Here is a 26,688-nt window from a genome sequence, read left to right as displayed (position 1 = left end):
CATGCTTTCTCTATTTCTATCTGCTCTCTGGATGTGGAAGACCTTTGGTTAGCATCCCATTTATAATAACCATTGCTGTATTTTAAAATAATTAAGTTCACCTCATTCTCCTGCTCTAGGCATTTGAATCATATCTGTTTTTCTTCCCTGGACCATTGCCAATTTCTCTGCATCATTCTCAGAGTATGATTTATTTTTTGAAAAAAGATTCAGCATTATATAGCCAGTGATCTCACTGGCTTGCTAATTAATATCAGGTGATTTCTAATTTTGGCATAACTCTTCTTTCCTATAAATATTGCACATGCTTTTCATATATTCTTTAAAGAGCAATTATAAACACTTATAAATTATAAATAGTATTTCGTGGAGCATCAGCTGGCATCATCTGTTGATCCAAATTAAAGCCTTTCCAAACATCATCTGGGAGGAGAAAATTGCATACCATGTGTATTGTTACATAACCAGTTCCACAGTCAGAATTCTACTATTGGACTGATTGGATTAAATAGCACAAGAGCAGAGATATCTTTGCCAAGAATCTGTTTGGGGAAGGCAGCATTTTCTGTTGCCACCAAGTGTAAAATCCTATTTCAGTATCTAATACTGATTTATTCACTAACCAGGCAAACCACGTGAGTGGATGGAGAGTCGTAAAGCTGGAAGAGACCTTGAGAGGTCAGAGTGCATAAGGCACTTCTGCGAATCATCCAAGACAGATGGTTGTCTGTTTCATTTTTAATAGTCTTTTGGTAAATGGATTCCAAGATTCTTTCAGTCATCTTCCTAGCATCCTAAAACAGTCTTTAGAATATAATCTAAACATTGTTTTATGCTCTTTAACTTTTAGCAAAAATAAACAATGCCTTTCCTACCTTTAAAGTAAAAAATTGCTTAGGAGTGAAATAGCAGGCAGAGGGGGAGACCAATATCAAATAGTGCCTTTTAGTGTACTGGCTGATTTTTTCTTTTGCAGATCATTACCCAGTTCAGGAAAGCCTGATGTTCCCTGTTCTCTCTACATGAAGGAGCTTCAAGGTTTTATTGCCAGAGTTATGAGTGACTACTTTAAACACTTTGAATGCTTGGATTTTGTCTTTGACAACACTGAAGCTATTGCCCAAAGAGCCATTGAACTTTTTATCCGAAATGCCAGTCTCATAAGACCTCTTGGTGAAGGTGGGAAAATGCGTCTTGCTGCTGATTTTGCACAGGTAAGTTGATGCATAGCTACAAAGGGGAAAATGTTTCAGCCTCAGTATTATCCATTAAATAAAAGACCATCTATGGTCTTCAGTTTTTTAACTGAAGAAAGTTTTTAACATGAAAAAAGTAAATCTAAACCTAATTGGTAAAAAAGGAAAGAATTTAAAGATACTTTCATACCAGCTTTTTTTACTGTCTTTAACAAAAGGATCATCAGTCATCTTTGATATTTCAAGGTTAAGCTAAGTAGTTTGTCCCACAGTAGAGCAGCATTTCCCATTTTTACATAACATGGGGCTTTCTCACTATTTTATTATCCCACCAGGTCAGTACTGATAAGAATAATTGATTAACCTTGTTGGGAAATAATATAGACAGTGAAATTTATCCTTCAAACAGTAGAAAGGGGCTGTCTGTTGTCATGTAAAGAGAAAGATCTCTGACACATGCATGGTCCTCCAGGGCGGTGTTCTAATTCATTTAGAAGCACAGAGGACCAGGTGAATTATTTGATCCCTTTCTGTTAAATAAGAGTACCTTTCTTGTGCATGGCCACCTTGAAGTCATTCCACGCTATCTGATGTGAATGAGTTAGAGTCACATTAAAATAGCAGAACCATAATCAGCTCTTATAGAAAGGTTTTTTTCTTTGTCCTTTAGACAGACTTTTTAAAAGCCTTATAAATATAGTATCAGAGGCAGAGAAAAAACACCTCATACATCCACTTTCATTAAAAAACGATTCAGAAACAATTCGTATTTACATAGCACGTCAAAGGTGAACTTATTTTCTAAGCCTTTGAAAGCAGTTAGTTAGCTTTACTAGTCTAAATAGTTATTCGAATGGATTATTCCTAGCGGTGTGCCAGATCCTTCCTGTTTATAAAGACAGACAAATTGTAATGTCCCTCTTTATTCCTGTGTGTATCTGGGAGCAAGTCTTGGTTCATTATTCCTACTCCGAGGAAAGGATGTGGCGGGCTGCTTGTACCATGCGGTGGTTGTAGACACGCCCTCATACCTGACAGTTACAATAAGGAATGGGTACATATCAATGTTTCAAGAGCCAGGCTCTTTGCATATTAACTGGTCTCAAATTAGTGATTTTCATCCCCAAATGATATGCCTGAGACCAGTAGGTCAGAGTCAAGAGCCTTCCTTTGTGAAATATGCCTTTAGTAACCTCAGCATGAAAATTGAGAGTAAATGCTACCATTCATGTGGCTCCTTTTACCTTTCCCGTTTTTATCAGCTTAATTCTCAGGCACCTGTACGTTCTGTTGTTACAGGTAAATTCTGTATATTGTTGTACTTGTCCCTGTCTGGGATTACAGGCTGCTTATCAAAGTGAAAACACAGTGAGGTACCAAGACCTGCTCTTCCTTGTTAAAAACACTGTGAGCTGAACTCAAATGGGGGTCTGTTCTTCTTTCCCCCTTTCCTCCTTCATTTTGTTTTTCTTTTCCTGTCCTCTCCTTTCCCTGGGCTCCCTCCCCCACCCGTTTATTTGCATTCTGCTCCAGCTGGTTCTTGAGTCACTTTCCTGGAGGCAGCACTTCAAGTCCAATTAGAGTGGCAGCCAAGCAGGAGATGGCCAGAATGGGAGTGCTGTGGGAAGAAGGCCTTTTGTTTTTGTTTTTATTTTAATGCTATGTGACCTTGTGAGTTTTGAAAGCTGGAGAGCATTGTCCTGTGACCCTTGCTACCACAGCTGGCACCTGTTCAAAATGCGTAGCATCCAGGGGCAGGGTTGAGCTCCCACCTTCCTTAAAACTGCACATTCAGAATTTTATTTGGCCTTCCTTCTTTCTGAAGACATGTTGCCTATAAACCAGACCTCTCCCCAGGTCCCTTCCGTTAAGATAAATGAAACTCATCAATCGTTATTCTAACTTATGCTCCAGGGCAGCCTCCATTTTCCATTTCTTACTCGGGTGTTAAGAGTATACTTCCCAGGCCGGCAGTGACACTGGTTGCTGCAGCCTCCGTGGGGCTGATTCCTTGGTTCACTTCGGGATAGTGTCCCTGTTTCAGAGCCTCGTGCCACTCACTCTGCAGCTGCTTCCCTGGCCCTGTGGGTCGTGGGTGCAGGAAAGACAGGTGCCAGCACTTCTGAAGTCAGTCATGGTTGTGACCAGTAGCTTTGGCAAGTATTATCCAGCTGTTATATCTTCCCCCCATATTTTAAAAACATTAAAGTGAATTGAGGGCTTTTGTTTCATTTGATGTGGTTTCTTCCCACAACTGCAGTTATGTGGCATTGTACCTCGGGTTTCATACTTGGTTGCATTTTTCTGGGGTGAATCAAAACCCTGAGATGGCATTGCCCTGACTTTTATATTCATGACGGGCATCACCTGGCTGCCTCATTACTGAAAGTTCTACCGATTTGTATTCAAAATTAAACAAAGCCATTGAGGCCACTGGAATCAAGACCACACAAATCCTCTATGGGTTTGAAAAGAGTTCTTGTGATAAAAATGCCTGCTTTTCTGGCATAAATAACAGAAAGAGAGAGAGCTCAGAAGATTCCAGTAGGGTAGGTTTGGGAATGCTGATTATTTGGCATAAAGTCCAGTTGCAAAGACAGATAATGATATGTTTTAAAGATTTCTGTAGGAATCCTAACTTCTCCCCACTGGCGTCGTGGCACAGGTGAAAGAGTGTGTATTTACAGGGAGCCATCTGCGGGGGGCTCACGATGAGGGAGGTGCCCAGCACATACCTCCTAGGAATCAGGTCACGGGCATGAGGCGCTTTCCTCCTGGTAATTAATTCCCTACTGTGACCACATGGTCTCTGTGTTTACACTAATCACACAGCACTTCTAAAGCACTAAGCTGGTCCAAGGCCGCTGGGGTTCTGCTGATTCAGAATCTCTCTGGGGACTTGTCCATACTGCCCTCTGAACCACACATTCCCCCCTGCCCCTCAGCTGTGTTTCTTTCCTGAGGGAAAGGATGGCTTTTGACATTGGCATTAAATCATTTGCTCAGTGGCACTCTGAGCAGTTTCTCTTTCTTTCTGGTGCCCTTTAAATACTATACATTTATATCTGTTTTGCTTTTTGCCTGCAAATATAAATTTAGGGAAGAACCCCAGATAATCAAGATTCTAATTCCTATTGCCTTTTCTCCTGAACAGTATCAGGGCAGGAATGCCCTGGGAGTATCCATAGATGCCCTGTGGTTAACCAAATGTCTGCGGTGGGCACGGAGCAGTTCTGTAATTAGTTCACCACGCCTGCAGCTGACTGTTCGTTCCCTCCAAACAGGAGAGCTGGAGAGAGGCAGTTGCAGATGCCATTTTTGTATCCACAGCTAATTGCAGAGTCACCTCCTCTAAAAGGAACATTCCTGCCCTTCAGAAACATGGCCTTTATTGTTTAATGGAACTCTGGCAGAAGAAGATGGTTTTTAGTACCCTAGAGGTCCTTGATGGATGAAAAATTTATTTTGAACATTTAACGTTTTGAAATTGTCCTATGGCATAGAAATCTGCAGTCATCATAGGTGACCCAGCCATTCGAGGTCATATTCTCTCATACCGTAATTTTTTCCTAGCCACTTATTTGTTTTAACATTCAGTCTTGCTCAAGTGCTAAGGCAAAGGTTGTTTGGTTCAGTCTTTGAAAATGATGAAGCCCACTAGGGTAACTGAAAAAAAAATTGACAAAAACATTTCATGAAAAATACTTCACATAATTTCAGTGTGTAAGAAACCATTATATGCACACATGAACAGACACACACACAGTCATAGGTACATGATACCACATTTGTACTTTGCGCTGACTAAAAAATAAATGCCACATTCTATAGGAAACCAGAAACTCCCATTGAGTGAATAAATAGGTCCCAAGGAACACTGGGTCGAGGCCGCTCTCTTTTGCATTGTTGGCAAGAGTCTGACTTTTCTTCCTCAGATTTCTCTTTTTATTTACTTATTCTTTTGTATTTTAGAGAGCTTGCTAATCATGTGAGGTTGGTTTCCCTCTAGAGCCTACAGGGTATATACTGTGTCTTCTGTATGCTAGGAGAGAAATTCACCAGTCACGACTCACCCTTGAGACCATCTGAAGAAAGAAAGCTGCCCTGCAATTCTCCCCGACACTCAGTTCATACATTTGATTTCACACTTGTCATTTCTCTTAATAGTAATCAGTATGTGTGTATGTGTGTGTGTGCATGTGTATGCACACACACACATACCTCTCTTAAGATTTAGATGAATAAAAATTATATTGTTTAAATAAATATATATCCCCTTCTTTGATAAATTTGAGAGAGCTCCTCAGAGGCAAGACCATCTAATTCATCTTCTTATCCCCATGTCTAGCTTGGTGCCTAGAGTCAAAAATGTTTCTCAAATGAGTGAGTGATTAGGTCTCCATGGTCTTCCAATGTCAAGGAGATTTGAACAGTTTTTCAGAAAGATGGCCAGCAAGACAGAAACCCCATTTTTCTTTCATATGTTTTTCCTGAAGAAAGATGTTGATTTACCAGGGAGCAGCCTTTTCCCAGTCATTTTCTAAATTATTCTTTACCAGGGTCCTGTTTATAGCGAGTATAGAGAGATGGTTTATCGTCTGGGTACCACATATGCAAAAATTTTGCATGTGCGCTTGGTGGATAAAGAACAGGTAGCCTAAAACTTAATTAATGACAAAATTTCCAGTCAAAGGAGGAAAATAAAGAGAAGTGAAAGTAGTAGTTGCTAAATTCTTCAATCAGGAAACAAATTAATTCACTAACATTTAAAAGGGGGAAGTTTTAAAAATACTGATAATAAGTGCTGACATTTAACAAACACATGCCGTGCACATAGTGCTTTGTGAAATTATCTATTTTACTTGCATAATTTTACGATAGGCATTACCTTCATTCGACAGATGAGGAAGTTGGGACGTAAAGAGGTTAAGTCCAGGGCCACACAACTAGTCGTTGTAGAGCAGAAATTCTGACACAAATGCGCTGCCTCCAGAGTCAGTGCTTTTAACCCCCTGAGCCAGCCTGGTGAAAAGGGACATCATTTATGTTAATGTACAAAGGCTTGTGATGTCTGCTTAAAGTATAGCCACACAGGCAGGCTTGAAAACCTTCCTTTTTCTGATTTTTCAGTGGAGAAAAACAATCTGAACTTTCTCCTCTTACATAACAAAAGATGCTTTTCTCTTCTTGAAGGAAGTATGCCTCTTTAGTAAATAAATGCAGAAGTTATCTAAGCTCTTGCCTTTTAATAATTTGACTTTCAAAACCTGCCTCACAGTGAAGATAAAATTTAAGTTAACTGCAAGCTACAACCTTCTGTGATCCAAGTGTGTCCCCAGTTCACTTCAAGATTCTTATGTAAAAAGCTGGGGATATCTTTTAATATTTCAGATGGAGTTGGCTGTGGGTCCGTTCTGCAGAAGAGTATCTGATTTAGGAAAGTCCTATCGAATGCTGAGGTCATTCAGGTGAGACATAATTCTGTTATCGCTGTTAATATAGCCATATCCTGTTAGCAGATAAATCCTCCCCTGTTCATGTCCATCTGTATGAAATTGCCATTATTCAACCATTTTGTGATGTACAACAGTGGCATTTGAAAGTTATTCTTCAAACCAGAAATTTATATAGTGTTATATGCGATGACCAGTGTATGTATGTATGTCTGTGTATGTGTTAGTTCTGAGTTGCAGTTAATAAGATTGAGCTGGTAACTTTTTTATTATGCTCTTTCTAGGGGGATTTATTTTTTTTTATTCTCCATTCTTACAGAAATATATTGAGTAGTAATACTAGGCAGTTCATAATTTATAGATGTCTTTTTCTGAAAGTATTATTGGTTCATTTATCATTTCCAATTCAGTTTACTTCTAAAAAGGTCATAAGTTGCATTCCCTAACAAAACTATTAGAATGAATTTTAGAAGAACTGAGTTTAGTGGTGAAATGCAGGGAATGACTGTAAATACAGTAGATAATTCAGGCTAAAGATGGCTAATGCAATTGAGCACAAAATTTGGGATTGAGCTTACTTGAAACCAGTTCAAAAAGAAAAACAATGAGTTAATTCAAACTCATGATCTAAGAATATACCAATTGAACAAGAAAATCGTTTTCAGTGCGGAATGCTTAGATAGACCTTTTACCAACTCAAATTTTAAAGACTTGAATAGCTTAATGACTAGGTCTTAAGTATCAGATTTTAGAAGATAAAAAGATGTTGTTCATACGGCTGTTCATTCAGTAAGCCAAACTTTTTCACATCATGGCACACATAGAAACTATATACATATAAAGCGATGGCCAACCCTGAGGGCCAAGGGGATCAACATAATACTTATAACCATTTTCTGAGCACAGCACACCAGATGGGAAACCTTGATACCAGCTCTCCATGATATCCAAAAGCATCATGGTGTTTGAATGTTTCTTTATAAAGATAGGTAAGAGAGTCCCGGCATGTGGCTTTCTATAAACTGACTCAGTACTAGAAACTAGAGTAATCGGTAAGCAGTATGTTCTTTAAAAGATTGCTTCACTCTCATGTCATCCAAGCTTTTGGTAGAAAATTCAAGTGTAATGAACCCAAGGTTGTTGATTGAAAGGGAAGGCTTATCCTTTACTTTGCCTGTGAGTAATTGGCAGTGATTTTTTTTAATGCCAGCACAAGAGCCTGTAATATTTTTCTCAGATGCCCATCTGAGTTGGATTTCAAAAAAACTTAAAGTGGGATCACAAGTGTTTTCAGATACCTTCTTTTGATTAGCTCACACCTTTTATAAAGTATTTAAATATTTTGGAAGCCTTAGGGTTTGGCACTACCAAATATGGACAAGTCGAAAGATTAAGAGGTACTGAGTACCCGATCCACCAGTCTTCTGTGTGTACCATCAAAATAACCTTAACAAAACTCCTGTAAAGTCACTTACTTTGAGTATGATGGTAACATGGCAATCCCGGTTGGATGATCAAATGCTGCCCTGAGTAACAGAATCTTAGCATGTTGAGGGATATCAACCAACTAGGTATTTAAAAAGGCATGGGAAAAGCTGTGATTAGGGATTTGCTATTTTAAGATTCGACTATTATTTTTGATAGTGCTGGCTCCCATGTTTAGTTGTTTATTCCACATGTATGTATTAAAATAGTGCTTATCTTATTTGCTGAGGCAAGACGGCCTTTATCCAAGTGCTTTTAAAGTTGTGTCACAGTATGGAGATACACGTTCTAAGGTTTCACATAAGAACAATTCTATATTAATTCATTTAAGATTTTCTGTCAGCCCTCCCAGTTTTCACATGAAAGAAGGACTCTTTAAAGGAGCGTTTAAAGTTTGAATAGTGACAACTTCTAGTATCTATTTATGGAATAAAAAATTAATGATTGGTTAGTGTATAATTTTTTAAAATCCTATGTTTTTTATAGCTAGCTTCTCTCATGGGGCAATGGTCAATCTAGATGTGTTTCCAAAGTTTGACCCTGACTCACATTAAGAGAGATTTTATGTTACCATCTGGCATATACTTGCATGCAAGTACACTCAAACCCAGGCACACACACACGCACACACCCGTGTGCCATGAAACAGTAGTTACTCTCACTTCATGTGATATTCTCTGACATTTCTTTTTCACTTCGTTGGTTATTTTAACCCATTTAATTGGTTTCATGGCCCACTAATGTTTTGCATCCCATGGTTTCTCACCTTTTTCACAGGGCCCTCTATTGTTAAATTTCAGCTGCTCTAGTGATAGGGGCTGAGTTTTGTCCCTCTCTCCATCTATAAAGATATATGCCCTTTTCTCCTGGGATTCTGGTAACCCTGAGCTTCCTCCAGCACACCGCTCAGCTCCTAAGGCCTTGGCACATACGTAATAAGAGTAATTGTACTTTGCCTATGAAGACTTCTCCATATCTTGAATTCAGTGAAAAATTCTAACAGAGATTTATATCTATCGGTGTATTCCTAAAGATATATTGAATGTACAGAAATCTCCCGGATTGATCCTAGAGCTTTCTCAGTTGTTTGAGAGGTCTTGGACACCATATGATAACGATTTTAAGATTAAGTGGATTAGGAAATAAAACGAAAGCGTAGGGCTTCCCTCGTGGCGCAGTGGTGGAGAGTCCGCCTGCCGATGCAGGGCACGTGGGTTCGTGCCCCGGTCTGGGAAGATCCCACATTCCGCGAAGCGGCTGGACCCGTGAGCCATGGCCGCTGAGCCTGCGTGTCCGGAGCCTGTGCTCCGCAACGGGAGAGGCCACAACAGAGAGAGGCCCGCGTAACGCAAAAAAACAAAACAAAAACGAAAGCGTAGTATATTCTGGGGTTCAAATCTAGCCCTAGTCTGAAAAGAAGGTTTCAGGTCCCATCTTTGGAGAAAAGGGATGTCAGTGCCCCTGCCTCTGCCTGTATACATGGCCGGGAAAGGCCCCAGCTCCGCCAGCTTCTCTGCAGTTGTCGTGATTGACTAAGGACAGCTTCCCCATGTGGAGGTCCTGCAGAGTCCCTTCCTAGAGAGGAGTGAGTCAATACAGAGTCGTCTTTATTCTAGTAACCCAGGCACTTTATTTGCTACCTGCAAAACCTTGTTAAGACGTCTGTCTCTTCTCTAAAATTAGTCCTGAGCAGTTGCAGTGGCAGGGCCCATTCTTGTGAACCCTGCCGTCTCTGTGCTGTGTGCTGTGACAAGGAAAAGGCGTCGTCCAGTGGTCGTGTACGTAATTGACCTGGGCTCTTGTTCATGGGTCTCCTCCCTAAAGGTTCCGAGTCGCATCAGCACCGGCCCAGTGGCAGTCAGTAGGAGATCGGCTAAATAAAATAATGCCACATTCATAGGATCAAACATATGCAGCCGTTAACAAGTTATGTTGTTAGTTAATATCTAAGAATATGAAAAACACTTCCTAATGCATCACAAGATGAAAAAGGCTACTAAACAGTATGTATGGTATGGATCCCTACTATTTTTAAAATAATAGCATGTGTGTTTGGAGAGGAAAAATCAAGGCTAAACATCAAAATGTTACCTTGGGAGAGTAGCATTGTTACTAGTGATTTTTCCTTTAGAGGTTTCCTATATTTTTCACATTTTTTGCTTTGGTTGTTTTATATTTGTAGTTAGAAAAGTCAACAGATATATTTAACAATCCCTCTTGCAGTGTTTCATCCATTTAAAAATAACAAGGGAGCCTAAAAATAATATAAAATATACTAAAACGTTATACAGTAAGGGTCGGGGGGCGAGAAAAACAGGCAGCCAAACAACGAAAGGCCCGGCAGGTTTAGAGGCAGGGGCTGTGGAGGGGGCAGCAGGCCCAGTGCAAGGGAGGGTGACGGTGCCCGGCAGGGCGTCTCCAGCCCAGACCCCCGATGCAGCCTCCCCTCCCCGCTCCCCAGACACCCCGGCCTTGGCAGGCGCTCCCTCCCCTCATCAGGCAGCCGTCTGCCACAGGGCACTTCTCTTGGACGTAATGTCAGTGGACTCTTTAATTAGGCTGGCAAGCCTCTTGCAGGCATTTACCTTTTACTGTCTACATGAGTTTCCCAGGCAGCGGGAATCTTTTACCCCGGAGAGAATGCTGCCTCAGAAAGCTGCTGACATGAGGGACTTGCCCCTGGGTGGTTTGTGTTTGTACACGAGACACACGAGGCCCTGGCCCTGTCCACCCCTCCGCAGCATGACGGTGTCCCCCAAGAGGTGTCCGTGAGGGAGGTTGCCTTCGCTCCACCTGGCCAGGGGCCTGTCAGTGCAGATCGTTGTGAGACAAAGGACAGAAAGAGCCACAGGCCTCTCACCGCCCGGGACACAGACCCTGCCTTCAGGCAGGCCTGCTCCCAGGGAACAGCCTGGTTCCTGAATTATATCCACAGCCTGCTCTGCTGGAAGCTTCCTTGGGTTTAGTGGAAGAGCACTGAGAGCTGTCAGGAGATAGGGGCTGTTCTGGTTGGATCTGTTAGCATGAGGGGCCCGGAGAAGGAAGACCATTAGTAACTCTAGAGTGTAGTGTCCACGTCAGCAGTTTTCAGTTCGAGGAGGGGTCAGGGTTCCCGTGTCTGCAGTCACCTCCGTGATCGTCTGCCACGTGAGGTTCCGCGCCGGTCCCTGCCTGCGGGTCTGCAGACCTGACGGCGGCCGTCTCTGCAGCCTCCGTGACGAGCACCTCCAGCCCCAGATGTGTTCTGTTCCGTCTTTCCACGCAGTCCATCCTCGGCAATCACGATTTCCCCAAGGCTTCTGGATTCTGAATTCCAAGTTTCTGACGTCAGTGGTGAAGACAGAAGGCAGCCACATCTGGGGCTTGGTTCGCTCTGCTGTCTGCCAATACTTCGGCAGTGCTAGGAGCACCCGGGTAAATGTGGAGGACTGGGTAGTTCATTTATTGTCGTTTTTATTCTAACAGTCATTATTTGATTATTACATGCTAAGCCTGTGCTGAGCGTTGTCCTGGTACTTTCTCCTTCCGCCCTCAGCACAACAGATGAGAGTTAGGGACACCCCCCAGGCAGCAGTCACGGCTGAGGGGTGTAAGCTTTCAGGGCTGCACATGTGAGAGCTGTGTGTGAGCTGCAGGGCTGCATTTCAGACCCAGGACTGCCTGTGCTCGCAACCACCGAGCCCCGCGTCTTATCCCAGAAGTCCGCGCTTGTTTGCACTCCAAAGGGTCCTAGAGCGATATGTGCACGCTTATATGATTCTTCCAGGAGAAGTCAGAGAGTGTTAAAGAGAATCTGAACTCCCCACTTCGGCGGTGACCTCCTGCTTCTGAAATGCCGCGTCTCCCATCTTCCACTGCAGACAGCCTTCCAGGAGATGCTGCAGGAACCTTGAACCAAATGTGGGCTTTCATCCTCAGAGAACGCCTGCCTGAAACCCCTGCCTCCTTCCTGTCCGGGTCCCCTGGGACGGACAGCCTTAGACTCCAAGACAGGAACCTGGGGGCCTCTCACCTCTGTGCTCTGAGCCCTGACTCACCCCCCAGTCACCAGCCTCCTGCTCCGCTCTCTCCTGGGACACACACAGTCCCTCCTGCCACCGTATCTGGGCCTCTTCCCATCCCTCCAAAGCCCTCACTATGTCCAGTGCAGGGAGGAGTCCCGTGTCCTCCCCTCCTGCCCTGCTCATTTCTCTGCTGATTCCGCGTCTCAGTGCACATTCTCAGTGGTCTGGGCTGCCCTCACCAAAAGGGGCTTTGCGGTGCGGGTGGCGGCAGACAGCCCAGGAACCCCGGATGCTGGCTGTGGATGCGGGACAGCAGGACTCGAGTCATGTTCCGCTCCGTAATTGGCCTTAACAGAAGACTGACAGCTACACAGCTCTGGATCACTTAAATGTGGAGATCTTCTACTAGAAGTACAATTTTTTTCTAATGGGACCTAATACTTGGTTAATTAAGACTACCAACTGGGGACTTCCCTGGTGGTGCAGTGGTTAAGAATCCACCAGCTAATGCAGGGGACACAGGTTCGAGCCCTGGTCCGGGAAGATCACACATGCTGCGGAGCATCTAAGCCCGTGTGCCACAACTACTGAGCCTGCGCTTAGAGCCCATGAGCCACAGCTACTGAAGCCTGCACGCCTAGAGCCCGTGCTCCACAACAAGAGAAGCCACTGCAGTGAGAAGCCCGCAAGCTGCAACGAAGAGTAGCCCCTGCTCGCCGCAACTAGAGAAAGCCCAGGCATAGCAACAAAGACCCATCACAGCCAAAAGTAAATAAATTAATTAAACAAATTAAAAAAAAATACCAGCTGCCTGTAAAGTTTAACCTTGAAAACACTGCTACTTAGAGTAATTTTCTCTAAGGGTGATTTTGTGGCATTTGGGGTATCTGCGTTTTATAACACCTTAATTAATTTCCTTTTGTTCCTTTTATCACCTCAGATGGTGATGTATTTTTTGAACTTGCTGGTATTTCAGATTCCACCTGGAATCAGGGAGAAGGGAGGTTCTCATTCTGTGTGCTTTCAGCTTCTTAAAACAAGCACCAGAAATAAAATGTCTCATTCAGTGCTTACAGGTAATTATGTCAGTGATGCGTAATACGGAATCAAGTCCACTTGTGCTTTCTGTGGCTTTTTTGGCTGTCCTGTTAGTGGCTAGAGAGGAAGATTTGGTCTTGGCAGAAAAATAACAGCTGTGACTCAGAGCTCCAAAGGGACAAGTGATTGACCAGAAGATGCTGTTTCAAAGTGAGCTGGTTTCTGTCAGGCCTGCCCTGTGCAGGTGTTGCAGCCAGAAGCCTCGTGTGTGGCTCGGCTGGGCTGCGGCCGTGGCGCGTTACCGATCCTTCCTCCCTCTCCGTCTCCCTCCCTCTCCCTTTCCCATCCTTCTTCGCTTCCTGCCCTTGGATTGTTTGCAGTTTGCATCAAGAATATAGAAGGAAAACAAAAACACAACTATTCAAACCATAAAACTAATTTAATTGTGGTAGATAAGTTTCAAATTTGACTTTAAACTTCCTGAAGCCAAAGATAAAAGAGGAACAGAATCAGCTATGTAATTCTCACTTTCGGGAGGAAGGAAGTGTATCAATTCTTAGGAAAAAGTTCAGTGTTTCTTAGTACTTAATTCTAAAGCCTTTGTACGTGGGACTTCGTATAGGGAGCACCGAGAGAGAGTGCGGACCAAAATTCTTGGTCATCTTTTTGTCACAGAGGCAGAAAGGATTCCATGTGGCTGCCCTTTAGTAAGTGGAGGACTGTCATACAGGACTGGCCTCTCCCCCCCGGGTCTCCTCATGTCATGAGCTAGCGTTCAGGATGAATCCTACCATGTCACATGCTGTAGGCAAAGATTGGGCTTTACTGGGGCGGGGCAGGACTCTCACCAGACCAGGGGCAGCCGGGAGAGAAGTGAAGGCACAAGATCCCCTGTCTGCCCACATCCTCAGGGTGGCCTCTCAGGAGCGCCAGCAGGATGAGCCCGTGACTCAGTGGAGGAGCCGCCTCCCCACTGGCTCTTTGCCCTGTTATAGCTCAAACACGCGCTTGGCCCCAGGCTGGCTTTGAGTCTGGGAATGTCAGCTGCTCAGCACCCGGTGACCTTGGGCTGTGAGATGTTTCAGCTTCCCCTGCCGGGACAAGGGTTCTCCAGGCTACGGGAAGTGGAGCTGGGGCACGGTTTCCTCCCCTCCCCGCCAGAGTCAGCTTCCAGAGGCCTCTGAGACCGTAGCACTCATCGCCGCCCCCCCACCCGAAGAACTTCAGGTCATGCCGGGTGAAAATAATTCCAAGAGAGACCGTGATGATATGGTTCAATTATGTGGGTGACTGGAGGTCCTTGACCCATGGAGAGAATTTGGGGATACCTAAAGAGATAATAACTGCATGGCCTTCAAACGGTGTCCTGGAAACATTACTTTGCTCAGGTTACCATATAGGAGTTGTTAACAGTTTGAAGTTGTACTTTCTCCAGGGGTCTTTGTTTCTGTCTGAGAATAAGTCTATCTGTTCTAAAAACATGATGAGTAGTTGCTACAGTTGATATCCTAAAAGAGGCTGCCTGGCAAAATGAAAAGCCAGGCTGCACAGGTTTGAGTCTGTGTTCTGCCCTTTCCTAGCTTTTACTTGATTTCTCTTCCTCTCAGTTTACCTATCTGTAAAATGGGGGCGTAACAGTGCCTACCTCATAGAGTTGTTTGGAGGAATAAATGAGTTCACATTTCTAAAGCTTTAAATAAGTGTTCTGTGTGGTAGCCATTGCTGCTGCTGTTAAAACTAGGAGCTTCGCCTAGATGGAGACAGGGTCTTCGACACACAGAGAAGGACTTAAACAGGGATGCCTCCAGGAAAACCAGAATTCCCTCAGCAATGTTTTCATACCCGAGTAGGTGCTGGACTCATTGCCTAAGGCTCTGCAGCGTGGATCTCTGTGAGTTGGCTGCCCTTGGAAGTGTTCAAGGCAAGTGTACCGCCCACAGCTGTGGAAAGACCCTGGTCCTGCTCCCACGGAGGACCTGGTTCAGAGCTTTGTGGAGGTCTGGTGACGGGCCATACGGATGAACTAAAAAGTTTCCACAGTAGTTAAAGACACTAAATTATAGAATAATGTTGTTTTACAAAACAGTTGAAATTAGAAAAATCCCTACCAGGGATAAATTTTATAGAATAGTTAATATAAAGACATTTTTTCCAATATATTCTGGATCCAACCAGCACCAACTATCTTTTGAGAGCACTGCTGACTCTTTTTTTTTTTTTTTTTTTTTTTGCGGTACGCGGGCCTCTCACTGTTGTGGCCTCTCCCGTTGCGGAGCACAGGCTCTGGATGCGCAGGCTCAGCGGCCATGGCTCACGGGCCCAGCCGCTCCGCGGCATATGGGATCCTCCCAGACCGGGGCACGAACCCGTATCCCCTGCATCAGCAGGCGGACTCTCAACCACTGCGCCACCAGGGAGGCCCCACTGCTGACTCTTGAGTGTATCATCAGTGTGGTGAAGAAGCTCGTGTCTCTGGTTCATCCAGGCCTTCAGCTGTAGATTGGAGCAAATTACTTGGGGTGAAGAAAGAGCCCAGGTACAGAGCTATTTTACAGACTTCAGAATCACTGTTCAGTCAGGAGATGTTGCTGCCATTTTTCCTCTTGAGAGTCAGCCCCTACAGCTTGGCCTTTAATTAACTCTTATCCATCAGAGCCCAAAGCCAAGGAAGAGTCAGTAAAAGTTTCAAATTATTTTTGCCAGCCTTTGACAAGCGGGTAGGTGGTTGGGTAACGGGATAGATTTTCCTGCAGGCTCCTGTAAAATGCGGGTGTACCCCGGACATATTACGGGTTCGGTTCCAGACCACTGCCATAAAGCAACTATCACAGTAAAGCCAGTCACACAAATTGTTTGGTTTCCCAGTGCATATAAAAGTTATGTTTATACTATAGTTTATTAAGTGTGTAGTAGCATTATGTCTAAAAAATGGTACATATCTTAACTAAAAATACTTTATTGCTAAAAAATGCTAACCATCATCTAACAACACAGGGTTGCCACAAACCTTCAGTTTGGTAAAAAACACCAAATCTGTGAAGCACAATAAAATGAGGGCGGCCCTTTGTGGATGGTGACGCCCAGACACACAGTGTCAGAAGGGAGGGATGGTCAGTGAGAGAATAATGTCGTATACACAAGGACGTAATTGCCCTTTGAAAAGTTGTATAGAAAACTGAATTTTGAATGTATTGAAATTTTGAATTTGCCCACATTAGATGATAGCCCAAGGAAGGATTTTATATAAAATAAAAACTGAACATTTGGACCAAACCTATTAGTTATAACTACTTGACAGCTTCAGCTAAGTGCTTTGATTTTAGCCTATTAATCAGATGAGCTCTAAGAGGGGATTTTGCTGAGTCACCTTGAAGTAAAGTCAGACCCAGAGGCAGTGAGCTGGGGGTTGAGGAAGGAGCTGCAGGGCAGGTCCTCCTGCCAGAGTGTGTGGGGTGTGTGTGCGTGTGTGTCTCCGGGCTCAACAGGGGGTTAAGAAATGGTTTGGGATTAGCCAGTGCAGGAAGACTGCTGTTATTCATTCTTCTACTGCGTATTGTGCTGTTATGCTACTGTGCAGTTATATTCTACTAGTACGCTATTACGATTCTTCTACCAAGTCACCTCTTCCTGTATCGAATAGCATTAAATATCTTCTGCGTTTCCCTCTTTTAGACCGCTGCTCTTCCAGACAAGTGAACACGTGGCCAGTAGCCCTGCACTGGGGGACATTATTCCATTCAGCATCATTATTCAGTTTTTGTTCACAAGGGCACCCCCTGAGCTGAGATCCCCCTTCCAGGTAAGGAAGTGAAGGGTGTGCCGCTGCCGCCCCCCACCCCCCGCCAACTGAAGGTGCCCGGCCACCTCCTGCCTTACGTAATCACGGATTCCTGTCTTGGCAGCAAATGCCTAAGGAAGGAAGAAAGATTCCCACTGCCCAGCCCCTACTTTCTCAGCAGTGTCAAAATTGCCTGCTGCATCTAGAATTAGCCCTTTAAATAATAGTGACACAAGTAATTTAGGTTCATTAAACTTTTTTGTTTTTTTTTGTGTGTGGTACGCGGGCCTCTCACTGCTGTGGCCTCTCCCGTGGCGGAGCACAGGCTCCGGACGCGCAGGCTCAGCGGCCATGGCTCACGGGCCCAGCCGCTCTGCGGCATGTGGGATCTTCCCGGACCGGGGCACGAACCCGTGTCCCCTGCATTGGCAGGCGGACTCTCAACCACTGCGCCACCAGCAAAGCCCCATAAAGCTTTTTTGACGGAGGCTCCGTTTATTTTTCTGACCCACCATCAATTGGCAAACCCAAAAGGCTCTTTGGGAGTCAGGAAGGTGCCTCGAGGGCCGTGCCGCCCGCCTTTGGGCAGGTGTCTGGCGTCATTTGACCCCGGGAATCCCTGCGAGCCTCTCTGAACCCGCGCGTGCTGTCACAGGATGGGATTCACCCTCTCTCCTCTGACTGTGTTTCCACCCTGCAGAGGGCCGAGTGGTCCCACGCACGCTTCTCCCAGTGGCTGGATGACCATCCCTCTGAAAAGGACAGGCTCCTCCTCATCAGGTAGAGCTGTGCGCAGCAGGGGCACCCGCCCAGGGCGTGGGGGATGCAGGGGAGGAGGAAGGAGAGGGCCCGGGTGGGCGTGTCCACGTTGTGCTCCCCCGGGGCAGGCGCCTCACCTGCAGGAGTGCCGCCGGGGCGCGTGGCTGGGGGCCACGTCAGGTTTTGCTTTTTGTGTCCTTCACATCCCCTCTTGTGCTGTCCCGTGCCTGATGCACCCCTAAGGACCATCCACTTCTGTTTTGAAAACCAACCTCAACTATGAAGCGACTCCTTGTCACTTCTGTCACGTGGGGCAGTTACTGAAGTCGTGGAACGCAGATGGGAGTAAACGTGATACTGTTATTAGTAGAAAACAAGGACATCCAGCAGCCTAGTGCCTCTCAGGTGTATTTATGCACGTGTGCGCACACTGCAGACACACCCGCCACCCCCCGTACACCCCCGCCATGCCCAGGGTGGGATGCTTGCACTGTCACATACGACTTACTAAGCATCTCTCTTCCATCAGCACTCTCCTTTGAAATTTCCTCACCAAAATCTCCAGAGACCTCTTAGCCACCAAATGCAGATGTTTCTGTTCTCACTTTTTCACTCTGACCACCACTTCCTTCTTGAAACTGCTCATCAACTGACCGCTTCCACTTATTTTTATTGATACTCACCATGTGCCAGGCCCTGAGGACACAAGGCAAACCAAGACAGGCCCTGCCTTCTTGGATCTTCCGTGGCACCTCAGTCATCTGTTTCTGTTCTCATCTCTGTGGCCGTATTTTCCCTCAGTCTCGTTTGCTGAACTGTCTTCTTTTGTCCACTCCTTAAAGGCCAGCATTTCCCACAGTGTGTTCCTGGCTCTTTTCCCTTCACGTTCGATCTGTACTTTGGTTCCCAGGTGAGCTCACCCAGACGTATGACTCTAGTGACCTCTTCTGTCCTGTGGCTCCAGGTCTGTGGTTCATCTTGGTTGCCCAGGGCCTCAGGCCAGCAAACTTGCTGTCACATGTCATCACTCAAAGCCCCACAGAAATCTCAACCCCAAAATGCTGAAAGTAAATCATCTTTCCTTTCAAACGTGCTCATTCTCTTAGACTCACTGTATTTTTTTTTGTGTAAACTGTTTATTTTATATTGGAGTATAGCCAGTTAACAATGTTGTGATAGTTTCAGGTGCACAGTAAAGGGACTCAGCCATACATATACGTGTATCCGTTCTCCCCCAGGGCTCCCCTCCCATCCAGGCTGCCACATAGCATTGAGCAGAGTTCCCTGTGCTGTGCAGTAGGTCCTTGTTGGTTATCCGTTTTGAATATAGCAGTGTGTACATGTCGATCCCAAACTCCCTAACTATCCCTTCCCCCCACCCTTCCCCTGCCAGCCCCGTGACCGTAAGTTCATTCTCTCAGTCTGTGAGTCTGCTTCTGTTTTGTAAATACGTTCATTCGTATCATTTTTTTTAGATTCCTCATGTAAGGGATGTCATACGATATTTCTCTTTCTCTGTCTGATTTACTTCACTCAGTATGACCGTCTCTGGGTCCATCCATGTTGCTGTAAATTGCATTATTTCATTCTTTTTAATGGCTGAGTAATATTCCATTGTATATATGTACCACATCTTCTTTATCCACTCCTCTGTCGATGTAGACTCCCTGTCTTGGTTGGGGTGTCACTGTCACCTATATCCAGCCAAGCTAGAAAACCTTTAAGCCATCATTCAACGCCTCTGTCACCCTCATTCTCCAAAGCCAGGCAGTTGTACCTCTTAAATCACTTTGGAAGCCATTCTCAGCTCTTCCAGGGGACCCTAATGCTCTTAGCCTGGGGACCAGGGCACCAAACCAGCCTTCGCTTGAGCCTAAGAGCAGGGGATGAGTTGGGTTCTCCAGAGCCAGCCTGGGGCTCGTGTGCTGAAGTGGTTCTCGGCTGTGTTTGCACCCAAGAGTCATTACGGAGCTTTGAAAAATCCAGGTGTCAAGGCCACACCCTGACTGCCTCGGAATTTCCGGGGCTGGGAGCCAGCATCGGGATTTCTTAAAGCAGCGCGCGGCTCCGCAGCACAGCCGGGGCTTCACAGCACAGTCACCAAGTGCGAGCCCACCCACCTCCACTCCCCCTGCCGCCAAGGAAGGAAGCCGTGGGGGTCGTGGAGGAAGCCTCAACCAGCCAGATCCGGGAGCGGCGCCGGGTCCTCAAGTGTGGCGACCGGCGCCCAGGGGAGCGCCCGGCCCTGCCAGTGGATAAAGAGGAGGGTGGCCCGCACGCCTGCTTTTCTTCCGTGCTGGCCGCTTGTCCTCTCAGCTCTGAGTATCTGAGCGAGGCGCGGGGCGGGACGCGCGGGGAAGCTGTCACCGTCAGTGTGGCCTCTGGTTAAACTGCCCTCAGAAGAGGCCCCAGGTGTGGACGGGGGACTCCACCGGCGCTGGTGTGGGGCTTTGCGGTGCCCTCCCCGAGTCCCGTCGACTCGCTCAGCTGCAGCCCACTGGCTAGTACAGGAGCGCGCAGGGCTCAGTTGATGGAACAGGGCGCAACTTTGTCCTCTGACGAGTGGGACTGAGCTCACCTACAGCAGTTGTCCTGCTGTGGGCACATCACAAATCTGCTTCCTTTTGCTGCTTTTTAAAAATGTCTCCCGAGTGATTTCATCGGCAGTGCTGTTGCTGAGCCTATATTTAGCAACCGAAAACCATGCTCAGAAATGCTGTCAAGCTTTTTGAATCAGGCCTGTGCATCACGCCACACATGGCTGATACCAGAGCCTTCGGTCCTGAGCAGGGAATGAGGCCCTCCTCGGGGGCTCCAAACCCCGCGCTCCTGCGCCGGCCCAGGCTGCTGGCAAAGCAGGAAGCTCTGTCCTAGAGAACGTTCTTTCTTACCTGTTATTGCAAAACTGATTTTATCCCTGCATACTGAAGCACCACTGGATGAATTTCTCGCCCCTGTAGATAAACCCAGGGTGAGTAATGCCCTTTAAATGTCAGTAAATTTGTGTTAGCTTTGGGGGCAAACCTTGTTGTAGACTCACCTCCTCCCGGCGCAGTGTGTTAAGTCGTCAGAAGTAGGGCACGTCGCGAGGGTATAGCAGCTGCCGCTGCGGAACAAACAGCAAGTATGACCTCTCTTCTGCCTTCCTTGCTGCTTCCTTCTGACACCAGACATTTCTCTAGAGCTTGAATGGATCCTAGTCAAGTTAATTTTAAAAGTGGAGTGATCAGTGACTCCTGGGGCCGAGTGGGGTAAGTGGGGAACATGGTACCTCCCGGCCCCTGCCAGGCAGGCATGTGCGCCCTCGGGGGCGGGGCGGCAGCCTGGGGAGCTCCTGGGGGTCTGCAGGTATTGAATACGTTCTCGGCAAAGATGAAGACTGAGGTTGTGATGGGAAGATTTCTCAAGTTCCGCACAAGAGGTAGGACTGGCAGCATACGCACCGACTCTTGACATTGGCAGTGGGACAGCAGCTCTTCTGACTGTGGCCTCTTCTTTGTTTTTCCTGGGTCTCAGTAGGGGAACACCTTTATGGTGTCAGAGGTGTTGACAGACTTTATTTGCTTATGGGTACTTTTCACCTGTACAACCGTCAGACAGTTCTCAGTGCCCCGTGCATCCTTGGACACCTTGCCCTCCTCTGGGCGTCCAGGGCCCACAGGCTGGGAGCCATTCCCTCAGCTCCTCCACTTCTGCAGAACCACGGGATCCCTGTTGTTGGAGGGGGAAGTTTGGTCTCACAGGAGCTGGTGTTCCTATGGCGCGAGATGCCTTCCAGTTTTGGGAACTGGGTGCCTGAGGTGAGACCCAGGGGGGGATGGAGTCAGGGGAAGGCCTGCGAAGGCACATGGTAGTCTTTTAAGTCATCTAGGTATCTCTGTACTAAGCACACTGATAGGTCCTGCCTGACAAAAATCAATTTTGTGTGTTCCGTAAAATCCTCCACTTGGTTAGTTTATATCACATTGGGCAGCGTTGCCGTGTTACCACAAACCCTCCCTCTACTAATTGTTTGCACAATTCCTATACTAATTTCTTTTTTCAATAAGGGTGACTTTAATAATCTTCCTATTTTGGATACAAACCAGAGTTGAGACTCTTACATAATGCTTGGCCCGACTTCCAAGAAAGCTGATGTTTTGCTCAAGCAAATGAAGTAATGTAATAATTGCTTGAAAATCTTGCTCTGATTTTACGTGGGAGGGCAGCTTTAATCTTTTTTCTCTCCGTAGTTCTGATGGTGTTTTTGATGAAAACCAAAAACACAAACCAAACTCATTTCTGAACTTTCTTCCACATATTGTCTAGTTTTATGTAATATCCTTTTGAAAGCAGATGAAACTGCTAAGTGGATTTTTGTCCATTGATTAGATAAAAATGACTCTGACCCATTCATTGCAGAACAATTACAGTTTCTGTGAATTTCAGTGCATTAATTTCTTAGACTGATACATTTACACCATTGTCTCAAAGACAGTTGGAGCCCTTGGGGGTTTCTCTACCTTGTGTGAATCTGGAGGGACTCCATGTTGGGAGTGGGGCGTTTGCCCAGGATGCCATAGCGACTTAAATAGCATTACTAAAAGAAACAAGTTTTTTCACAGAGAAACAGCTTCATCTAAGGCTCAGCCCTGACACGAATAAGGCATCTCACAGGACATTGTTCTTTAAGGGCATTAAATTCCATTTTGCTTGCCTGTACTTTTGAGGATCCCTGCACTCATGCTTCTTTTATTTACTTTCTTCATTGCTTTTGTCTTTTTCATTACAGTTCTGTCTCCCCGTATCTAATTCACTTTTTAAATTCATTCACCCTGTGTTTGGCAAGCACTTAGGTCCTGGGGCTACATACATGCAGAAAACAGCCCCAAGCCTCAGAGTTGGTACCTATTAAGAGGGAAACTAACCCACACACAGATCCTTACACGGCAATGTGGTCATGCACGGTAGAAGCGTAAACAATTGCTCCTTACATGGAGGCTCTGAGGCCATCAGAAGCGCGGTGGGGAAAACCGTATTTGAGTGTTTCCTAGGTTCACAGATGTACTTTGAAGAGAGCCAGGTTCTTCACAGTACGATCCTTTTTAATTCTCATAACTAAATCATGTAGGTATTCTTCCCACTTTGCAGATGAGCAAATAGGCTCAAAATATAGCCCAGATCACACAGCCAGGTCGGGGGGCGGGGGAGGCAGAGCCTGGGGTACCGGCGGTGCTTCTTAACCAAGAGCCTGCCAGGCCCCCCAGAGCTGGTTTCTAGTTCGATTACTTTAGCGTGAGGAGTAAAGTATTACTTCGCTTGAAGCCAGCCTTCAGGGATCCGTCCCCACATGCTGGGGTCTGGCTAAGCCACGCTATTGGTGCAGAAGTCCCAGACCTTTCCACTTTATGTGACTCCACGGTGGCTTCAGCTTCGTGCCGCTGAGTTAGGAAAGGCTTTATCAAAAACAAGGCATTTGGGCTGGTCCTCTGTAAAAGCTCTACAAGGAAGAAAGCGGGGAGGGGCGTTCCAAAGATAAGGACCCTTAACGAGGAAGCTATGTCTTGCTAACAATGAGACACGCCAGTGTGGTCGAAGGGAAACAGGCCCCTTTTGGAGCCCAGACTTGTTAGGCAGAGACATTTTTCTTTCAGAGTGGTATTTGCACAAGCACCCAGGTCTCTCAGGGTTGGGCTGTCACCAGTGAGCTGGATGGAGCTGCTCTGTGTCGGTAACGCGAACAACGGAAACTAATGATTTGAGGGTCTTCTTAGGGCACAGCAGACGGTCTGGAACCCAGCAGTTGCACAGCGTCGGGGGAAGTTGTTGATGAAGCTGGTGTTGAGTGGGGTTGTGAGTGGAGACACTGCCCCGATGGCGAGAGGGCACGGCAGGTCCTCTAGTGCAGGGCTGATGGCACCAGGGTGACCGCCACCTACGAGGCTACAGCAGCAATTAGGGCACGAGATGGCAGGGTTCAGACTGAAGCTAAGGGGAGAGGAGGGACCGGATGTGGTAACGTGGGGTAAGTTAAAAGGACTCGAGAACTGGTCGGGTATAGGACTAAAAGGGAATTTTAGATACAGACCCTGGGGAGATGATCGTGTCCTTTGCTGAAATAGGGGAAAGGGCAGAATGCTACCCTTCGCCTGGGTTTTTTTACCCTAGGTTTGTTTTTTCCTTTTTTTGATATTTTTTAGACCAGGTTTAGGTTCACAGCAGACTTGAGAAGGCACAGATTTTTCCCTATGTCCCCTGCCCCCACTGCACAGCCGCCCCCATTATCAACACCCCCTCCTCCACAGTGGCCTATTTGTTACAGCTGGGGAACCCACCCGGACGTCACGGTCACCCAGCGTCCACAGCTTACACTGGGGCTCACTCTCGGTGTTGTACGTTCCATGGGTTCTGACAGCCCTAGGTTTCTGACAGGTGAGTTTGAGGGAGACCTGGAAGGATCAGATGAAGATGTCCAGAACAGAGATCGGGAGGGAGGTCAGGGCTGGAAATGAGAGACTGGAGATTCAGTTGTGTATGAAACATGACAGTGGCTAGCGGGGTTGCAGGGCGCTGTGGTGTGAGCAGAGCTGGACACGTGCCCGGCAAGTATATCCCCTGCAGTGGAATGAAAATAACGGCCAAGCCTGACAGAGGATGCATATTTTCAGTGTTTGGGAGCAAATAAAAGTGAAGAATTAATTACATGTTAGATGGGCCTTGAGACAGTATGTGAGCCGAGTTATGGTATTAACTGACATCTTTATGGAAATGCTGTACTCTCAAGAGCGTGAAAGTTCATGGCTATGACAAAAAATTGTTTTACTTGGAACTTAGATAGACCAATAATGAAAAGTATGCATAAACAAACAAGCACAGGGCTGGGCCTGACCTGTGGGCTGGTTTGCTGAGCCCCCGATCTAATTCATGAGAACATCATAATCATACCCTTGGCTAAATTCAGACTGCCTTCTCGTCGCCTAATAGGCCAACAGTTGGAGCCTAAGAACAATTTATCCTACTTGTAGTAACGAATACAAAGCCCTGCCAGTGTCAGTGTGTGCTGAGCGAGGGCCCCGCCTCCGGCAGTGCCGTGCACGCTGCACAGTGCAGGGCGCCCCCTTGTGAGCTCGGCGCGTCGACACAGGCTGCGCTTGGCTCCGCAGAAGTCTCTTCAGTAGGAAAGACCACAAAAGGGAAACTGGGAATCTTAGCCGCCAGAGAGCCTCCGACTGGGTGATGAGACCACTAAGCGCAACACAGGCTGAAAACCGCGCACAGCCCCACACCTTAACCACAGGAACGCGACCAACGAGTGTTCTGAGTGCTGGTCGACTGGGCGAAGCAGTTCCAGAAATGGGCTTTCAGGTGTTGGCATCCTCCGAGCTCTTTTATTTCATTTGTATAATCTTCTGATCCTTGTTTTCTTTTGGTTTTCAGGGGTGCCCTGGAAGCTTATGTTCAATCAGTTAAAAGCAGAGAAGGCAAAGAATTTGCACCAGTTTATCCCATAATGGTTCAGCTGCTTCAGAAAGCTATGTCTGCTCTTCAGTAACCATGTGAAGTATTTCTTAATGTCCGTTTTGTGCCAACCCATCCAAGGTTGGCAGTTAAACTAACACATACTCTAAAGGACACCGACCGTCTACTATTTTAAGAATGTAATTGAATTTTCTGTATTTCCTGTTGATCTTTCCTGTTTACCTCTGAAGCCCTTCTACCTTACGGAGCATAAAATGTCAAAGCGGATTCATCATCACCACCTTCCAACTCTGTGGACCTGATTTTTTCCAGAAAGATACCAAACTCTTGTCTCTCCTCTCAGGCTTTTCTGTGAGGCTATCTAAAACTTCTTTCCCATCACAGAGTCCCCGCTGCTTCTTAAGGGATTCGACCAACTTATAGTAAGTACACTGCTTCTCCCCAACTGGCATCCTTCCTCACTGGATAAGTAGGTAGCCCAGTGGTTTCCATATTTGGTTGCGTATCAGACTCACTGGTAGAAGCTTTAAAAAACCCTGATGCCCAATTTGTACCCCTTATTAACACATATGGGGGTAGGAGCCAAGCATTAGTATTTAAAAAAATATATATATCCTGAAGTGTTTCCAACGTGCAACAAAGTTTGGGAACCACTGGCATATCCCAAAGCTAAGATGTAGGGCTAGATGTTGTTTAACTGTGTCTTACTGTATCTTTAATAAAGATAGAGCAAGGCTGTCTTTACACTCTTGTGTGTCATTTTATTAAAAACAGACTTTCGAGGCTGTTCAACTTTGTAACAGAGATGCCAAGTTAAAAATAACTTCTACTCTACAAGGTTTCTTATAAATAGTAGGTAGTCTAGGTCCTTAGTTTTCTATTGCCCTTGCCCTGTCATTAACATTTTATTTTAAATTTAATGTTTAAAATCCCATAAGCCACTTCTAAGATATTTTCCATCTCCTGAACCTGTTATTCTGATGACTCATTCGTAAAGTTCAGTCAGTGGAAGTCAGAGATAAATAATTTTTTTCATTTTATTTGAAATAATATACAAGAATATAGTGTGCAAAATTTAGGGGCAACATCATGAAGAAGTGTAATGAACTGAAATTCAATTTTACAGCTGTGATTCCTAACCAGAAACACCACTGGGTAAGTAACATGAAAAGCCATGATTGTAGCTCAGAGCATAAGCAGCTGTATTGCCATTGTGTTTGCTCTCACTGTAGACAGTTGGAGGAAAGTAAAGTGCACGTGTTGCACTGCGTAAGTGCAAAGTCTGCCCCCACCATAGAGATACGATGACAAATACGATATTAAGATATGTGGCTGAGGAGATACAGGACACAAAGTTAAAAATACAATGGTGTCAACTGTTAACAGCACCATTACAGTGACTACACCCCAATGCTATCCACTAACTTTACCTGGGCCTGGGCTGTCTCCATCGAGCAAGGGGTGGGTGCTGCCACCTGGCGCGTCCACTCAGCATGCTCCGGGAGCCGCGGCAGGTG

At 45.9% G+C, this 26,688-nt stretch overlaps 1 protein-coding gene across 8 annotated transcripts in view; it reads left to right on the top strand.

Moving 5' to 3' along the window:
• The window catches only part of COG5 (component of oligomeric golgi complex 5), a gene marked incomplete at its 5' end in the record, with an annotated part of 277,186 nt that extends 251,748 nt beyond the window's left edge, over nucleotides 1-25,438 (top strand). For 6 of the 8 annotated variants that reach the window (XM_079711626.1, XM_079711627.1, XM_079711625.1 and 3 more), the window contains 5 exons: nucleotides 977-1,214; nucleotides 6,588-6,664; nucleotides 16,849-16,975; nucleotides 17,655-17,734; nucleotides 25,130-25,438. In XM_079711626.1, coding sequence (XP_079567752.1) covers nucleotides 977-1,214; nucleotides 6,588-6,664; nucleotides 16,849-16,975; nucleotides 17,655-17,734; nucleotides 25,130-25,244 — 637 coding nt within the window. In that variant the 3' untranslated portion in view covers nucleotides 25,245-25,438. The remainder of the gene's footprint in view (nucleotides 1-976; nucleotides 1,215-6,587; nucleotides 6,665-16,848; nucleotides 16,976-17,654; nucleotides 17,735-25,129) is intronic. The other 2 variants (XM_079711624.1, XM_079711623.1) reach the window with 2 other exon arrangements.
• Between the last annotated feature and the right edge of the window lie 1,250 nt (nucleotides 25,439-26,688).

Source organism: Hyperoodon ampullatus (genome assembly GCF_949752795.1).
Source record: "Hyperoodon ampullatus genome assembly, chromosome: 9".
Taxonomy (NCBI): domain Eukaryota; kingdom Metazoa; phylum Chordata; class Mammalia; order Artiodactyla; family Ziphiidae; genus Hyperoodon; species Hyperoodon ampullatus.
Note: the sequence above shows the minus strand (reverse complement) of the source record. Positions and strands in the feature narration are given on the sequence as shown.